The following is a 6,816-nucleotide window of genomic DNA, read 5'->3' as shown; positions in this document are numbered from 1 at the left end:
GACTCAAATATGAGTTAATTTTCATAATGCGAATTTGCCTCTTTGCTCCTTTTTGTCTTGCTAGAGATTTCTAGAAGATTCTATGTTTACACTAAAAATTTCTAAAGTCTATTCCATACTTTGCCTAGTCCTGTGTAACACACTTGTAGACAAGGGTTTTGTAAAGTAAATTAGAAAACAAAGTATAAAAATTTCCTTCTGTTAGAGATTTACAAGGCAAGGTAGGATTTTTAAAACTAAGAAAGTCTGCATAAATTGACCCCTTTTAACCATGTTTAACTCCACATTTCCTGAACTCATTTTCCCTCAGAACTCTTTTTTAATGTAATAATAAATCTATCTTTTGAATTATAAGATGCTATCTATTTTAAGATACCTCATTAATTTATGTGCCACTAAGAGAGGAAAACAGAGACAGTATGCCTTTGCTTTTTAAGACCCATTTAAATATACAGTTGACAAAACACAAAACTCAGGAAATAGTATTTTATCCTATATAATGAAACAGAAATATATATTCTAGAACTGAAATATTAAAATTTTAAAAAATTAAATTATTTTTGTCCATTTCAGTAATTTTGGTAACAGTCTATTGATACTTTTAGAGATTTCCATAAACTGTGAGAAGTTGTTCTTTGAATTCTGATATAAATGTATTTAATAGTATGCTACCATACCACCATGTACATTTCTTTAATCACAGTGGTACCTTCACATATCACAGTTTTAGCTCTCGGTGATTTTTCAAGTGTAAACTATGAGGCTTACAGGCAGTATTAGGAGAGGGCACCTTAAAGAAAACTCCAGGACCGACAGGAACCACATCAACCTGTCCTCACTGATCACCCATGATAAACTTCATTACAGATCACGCTCCTTTAATCCTCCTCATGACGTTTCCATGTGTGATTTCAAATTCGATTTTTAACTACTCTAGGTAGGATCCATATCTTCATTTCTCTGTATCTACACACCATGCCCACTTTGTATGAGAGTAGGGTCATTACAAATCTTTTTTATTAACAAGAGAACACTTCTCTCCATGCAGTAGCCAAGTGGAAATATATCTTAATTGCAAAAATTTTATATTATATTACTATGGTTGTTAGCAGATCATACCTTCATTTGCCTATTTGTAAAGACTTTCATTTGTTAGAAATGAATAATATAATTCTATGTAGATGCTAAATCAGAAAAGCCACACAATTTGCTGGTGCTATAAAATGTCATTTTAATAATTAAATAAACTTTATGATAGAAACAATAAAGTTGTTTCTCAATTCTGTACAAACACTGAATTTGCAAATAATTTGTAAGGAATATATTCATCTTATTACATTCAAAATAACGGCTGAACAATGATGATTATCATTTTTCCTTTTTATATTTTATGAATTCACACACTATTAATTTATAGTATTACAGTGCTTGATAATCTTGACAATATGAAATAAAATTCTTCTAATGGCATGTAGTGTAGAAAACAAAAATAAAATAATTAAAAGCCATTTGTATAACATTTTATGAAAACAAAATAATTTTTTTTCTGTAAAAATAAATTATGTACTTTATGCTGAAACATCATACTATTAAAGTGTTTAAAAAATAGTTACATTCACGTTTTGGCAGTGTGCTCAAACATTCTTATCTGCCATTCCCTCATGCATGATAAAGTGAGGTGCAAGCTGTTCTCATGTGAGAAAAACAGCTTATTTTCACAGAAAAGGAAATGATATATGAAACAGAATTAATTAAAAAAACCCAAGTGTCCTATTATAGAGATACAAAAATTCACTAAGAAGAAAATATTTTTCAAGGCCTTTGAGGTGATGCAACCTTTGACTACACTTCATCAAAGGTGGTTTTTAATCATGCTACCCTGTAACTTCCATCAAAGTAGCATGTCCATCAATTGTAGGTTACAGTCCAATGTTATAATTTAAAGCATAGTGTTTGGTCAATTGACTGAAGCACAGCAGCTGAACTCGTCACTGACCACCTTTTCTAAAGGAGCAAGAGAAACAAACATCTCCATTCTGCTCTAAGCATGGCTTCCAAGAGTAGCACCTTTGGCACTGAGTACAAGTTTTCCAGGTGGCAGAAGTCTCGAGTGGCATAACACGAAATAAATGGTCTGTTGCTGATGGTCGGGATCCTATTGAGCCAAACATGCTGGTTCACCTAGAAAACTGGTGAAAGACTAAGTACTGATTTAAGTTTAACCAAACAGGAAAAAAATTGTACTTATCCACGAGTAACGCCCGAACGGCAATTTGTAAACGAGCCTGCTTTCTGCTGTTTCTTCTTTGTCTTATTTTTCTTCCGCTTTTTCTCAGCCTTATTTTTCCTTGGCTTCTGTTTCTTGTTTTCCTCTTTATACCATGGTCCCCAAACTCCTCCATTGAGCCGAGGGTTACTTCTGGGGTCTTTGGGGGGATACCTGACGGGCACCGCGGTTTTGTTGAACTGTGAGAGTCTCCGGAGGAGCTGCTTCACGATGCCGGGATACCTGTTAGAAAGGTCCACTCTCTCATAGGGGTCGGCTGTGATGTTAAACAGCCATATACTTTTGCCAGTTGATAAGGTAATCCGTTCGTTATGCCACCGGTTCGGTCCCAGGTTGCTGAACGACTGAGGGGGCACCCAGTCGCTGTACCCTGGGTTCCCTGTGAGCAGTTTCCAGTGCTGCACCCTGATGGCCGACTGGATGGCGGTGTTCCAGATCCCATAGCCCGCTGCCCAGGATCCATTTTTCGCCTTGGTGTAAATGGGGTCGATGTTGTGCAAAATATCTATTCGGGGAGAACGAAGGCCTTCACTTATGGTCTCCCAGACGTCATAGCCATCTAGCTGAATGTCCTCATCAATTTGTCCCTCAGCCAGTGAAATCAGAGTGGGGTACCAGTCAGTGATGTGCACAAGCTCCTTACACACTGTTCCCTTGTTTTTCAGAAGTGGGCTGTGCACGAAGCCAACAGCCCGGATCCCCCCTTCCCAGTAGGTTCCTTTGCTACCTCTGAGGGGCCAGTTACTTCCTCCTGCTGTGGGCTGGCCTCCATTATCTGAAGAGTATATGATAATGCTGTTGTTATAGAAACCATATGTCTTCAGAGCCAGGGTCACATTGTTGATTGCTTCATCTAAGCAGGAAAGCATGGCAGCATACCTGCGCCTGTTTATGTTGACAATGGATCTGTAGTGTTCAAAATATCTGCCAGGGGCTTGCAGTGGAGAGTGCACAGCTTGGTAGGCAATATATAAAAATATCGGCTTTCTGGGGTCATGGGAAGCTAAGATTTGCTGCACTCTCTGAGTGTACATCTGTGTGGAGTATATGCCGTTGTCGTAGTCCCAGGCAGCATTGTCATTTTCGTACAAGTCATAGCCACACATCCCAGGACTGTCACATTTGTAGTGTGTATAGTAATCGCCACTTCCCAAGAGGGAACCAAAAAAGGTATCAAATCCTCTCTTGGTGGGCATACATTCTTTTCTGTAAAAACCCAAGTGCCATTTTCCAACCATATGTGTTGAATATCCAACCTCCTTCAGTTTCTGAGGTAGGGTTGCATTGTCCAGAGGTAAGCAGTTGGGCTGAGTAGGTCTTATGATAGAATGTTGAAGGCCGGTGTGTATCTGATACCTTGACAAAAGAGTAAAAATCGTGTCAGCGAAGGATAAAAGAGAGATTCCACATTAAAAAATGATTCTTAAATTAAACAATGTTTCTATGAAGAGAAATGTTACCCCAAATAAAATATGACCAGTTCAGTATTCTACTGTTGACCCAAAAGTCCTACCCTAATCAGCTATATATTTAACATTTGAAATGCACTTCACTTTAAATCAGTATTTTTGAAACTACAATTTAACCACTTATCTCAAAGTCTTTTTAAGGTTCTTATAACAGAATTAATTTGAATAAACTTTAATCTTTTAATTAATTATGTGACATAACAAACTAACATGATAAAGGAAAGGATATAAATTTCAGAGTGTTTGTAACTGAGCAGGATCCTATGGGGCCTTCTCAGGACAGATGCCACCACCACCACCTACTCCCGCCATGCCATGTCCTCCACCTGCTTCTTGTTCTCAGAAAAACTTTAGCCTCCTAGGCCTTCCCCAAGTTCCAAAGAATAAATTTAATCAGAGAAGTGAGAAAATGTAGAAACAAAGGAAAACAGTCACTCAAGACAAAATAATAATAGTTTAGCCATTAGACAAAGTCAAGGACCTTTAGTTCCTCCTCAAGGGCTATAGATAATACTCTGAGCCAAATATTTGAGCTACTTTGCACATTCTGAAACTGCGACCAGGTGGGAGAAGTTAACTGTATGCTGCCCACAAGCATACAGACCCCAGACTGGTTGGAACCAGAAGGTTGAAGATGTTGACACCTGGCTACCTCACCACCAACCAGTCAGAAGAATGTGCATGAGCTGATCACACACCCCACAGTCCTCTCCCTCACCATGTCTTTAAAAACCGTTCCCTGAAAGCCATCAGGGAGTTCAGGGTCTTTCGAGCACTAGCTGCCTAGACTCCTTGCTTGGAGCCCACAGTGAATGCTGCACTTTCCTTTACCACAACCCGGTGTCAGCAGATTAGCTTTACTGGGCACTGCACACAGGTGAGTGGACTCAAGTTTGGTTTGGTAACATGTTATTGTTGTTGTTATTGTTGTTGTTTTTGGTCTAAGGACCTCACATTAGCTCCTAAATCATTTTTTGAAATAGTTTATTTCAAGCTGCTTCAGAAGTACTAAAAAGACATGCAAAAATTATACAAAAATCTCCTGCTTGATTGTCAAAACCTGTCAAATCTCTGTAATGAGAAAGAGAATATTTCTGACTCACAATACATTGTTATTGAAAAGCCATTTTAGAGTAAATGTTTTAGTTAGTGCTAAGGAAGAATTACATTTTCCCCAAAACAGCAGGAAATGAATCCTTCCATGTTTCCCACAGTGTCTCCTTTTTACGAAAATTACATTCACTTCCAATTTAGTCTAAGAAAACAAGGTAACCCTTTCTATACATTAAAATTAAGTAGATGTTAATTTCTGGCATTGTTCTCTTCCCAAGGATATTTTGCCAAGGGCCTTTTTTCCAGAGAATGGTATGAATTTTCAATTAGGTCAATATGTGCCCATTAGTTTGTGCCATTTTAAAAGCGATTAACATCTATAGTTATTATGTAAGTTAAAAAAGATTTTTTAAACAGGAGATACAGAGATTCTGAGAAAATGAAGTTTTCAGAGAGTATTAGTATAAAAGTAAAAATATTCTTGGAATCAAATTACAAACTAATATTGAAATCAAAAAGAAATTTTCCAAATTGAACCTGAAAGGCCAACGTGTGACATGTCTTGGGTGGATAGTTCAATATATTTTTAAATGTTCAAATGATGGTATAATGCAACTGTGAGTTCTTTCAAAGTGTCGACTGCAGTAACAGGCTGATGGTTTCATAGAAGCTGTAGCGATGTCCAGTCACTAACACAAGATGGCATTCATATGGGCCTTGTTTACTTTGCTGATCATTTAGCTGTCAAAGTTCACAATTAACACAGTTGTGGTAATTTAAAATGTAATAAACTCCCCAAGAAATAAGCTTTTCATAAGTATTATTTAGCACTAAATTCATAAAGTGTTATTGCTCTTGATAATTTTGATCCAGTTCAGGATCTAAAACATTCACTTCTGAAACCACTAATTTTTGTGTAAGTACATGACAAATTGGTAACACGTATTAATATAAACATTGAGGATATTTGAAAAGGAGAAATCTGTATGATGTAAGAATTTAGGGAAGGATTTGTAGGCATAGGTTATTAACTAATCTTATGCAGAAAAAGTACTTGGCCAGAGTATCTATTCAATTCATTGAACAGCTAACCAATTGAAGTCTTTCTAATTAAATTGGGCATTTTTGCACCTAGTACTAAAGGCAAAGGGAATTTAGGCTTTTGAAAGTGTAAAATACAGAAAATGTTCATACAAAAAAGAATACAAAAGAAGAGGGCTGCTGCTTTCAGAAGATGGTACAGTGTTAGCAGATAAATAAGAGAAATAGAGCTGTTAATCAACTGTGTGGTTTTCGTCTTCTCCAGAGTAGAATGGTTTTCATATTGGAAAATTTAGAATCAACAATATAAAGGATTGGCAGCAGTTCGTAACAGAAGAGAGCTTTTCAGGGCAGCTCCTGCTTAAATGAGTTCAAGCCTCTGGGGCCAAATATAAGGGACTTTGAGGTAGAACTGGAGGCAAGGGTTAAGGATATAAGTTTTGGGGTCAGACAGATCTGGGTTTGAATTTGCTTGACTGCTTATTAGCTGTGTGACTTTGGGCAGTACTTATCCCCTCTGATCCTCAGTTTCCTCATTTGTAAAGCCAGCATAATAATACATATTGGGTTTTTGTACCATCAAAAGAGAGCACAGAGTCTGGTAAGGAGAGTACATTCAATAAATGATAGCTTTTATTATTATTATCCTAGAGTTCTGAATCATCTGTTACTAACATATTTCTTTAAAGTTTTATAATTTATAGGCCTTCTTTCACATGCATTATTGCATTTAGTCCTCATTACAACAGTGAGAAGTAGGATCCTTTATGTTCATTTTATAGATGGGAGGATAGAGTTATAGAGAGGTCCCCCAACTCCCCAACCTCCCCCACCAGGCTGTGAAACAGGTTCCTGAACAGCAAGGGCTAAGCCTGATGTTTTCTCTGGTCTCTTTAAGAGTTAATTCCAGTACTTCTTGAAAAATCAAGGAGCAGAGGAAAGATGCAGTCAATCTTGGGAAGTGAA

General features: G+C 37.2%; 1 protein-coding gene across 1 annotated transcript in view; it reads right to left on the bottom strand.

Moving 5' to 3' along the window:
- Nucleotides 1–1,224: 1,224 nt before the first annotated feature.
- ARSJ (arylsulfatase family member J) overlaps nucleotides 1,225–6,816 on the bottom strand; it is an 84,243-nt gene continuing 78,651 nt past the window's right edge. The window contains exon 2 of the mRNA XM_057705214.1: nucleotides 1,225–3,643. Within this exon, the coding sequence (XP_057561197.1) occupies nucleotides 2,245–3,643 (1,399 nt within the window). The 3' untranslated portion in view covers nucleotides 1,225–2,244. The remainder of the gene's footprint in view (nucleotides 3,644–6,816) is intronic.

Source organism: Hippopotamus amphibius, chromosome 13 (genome assembly GCF_030028045.1).
Source record: "Hippopotamus amphibius kiboko isolate mHipAmp2 chromosome 13, mHipAmp2.hap2, whole genome shotgun sequence".
Lineage (NCBI taxonomy): Eukaryota > Metazoa > Chordata > Mammalia > Artiodactyla > Hippopotamidae > Hippopotamus > Hippopotamus amphibius.
The sequence above is the reverse complement of the archived record's forward strand: the minus strand, read 5'-3'. Positions and strand labels throughout refer to the sequence as shown.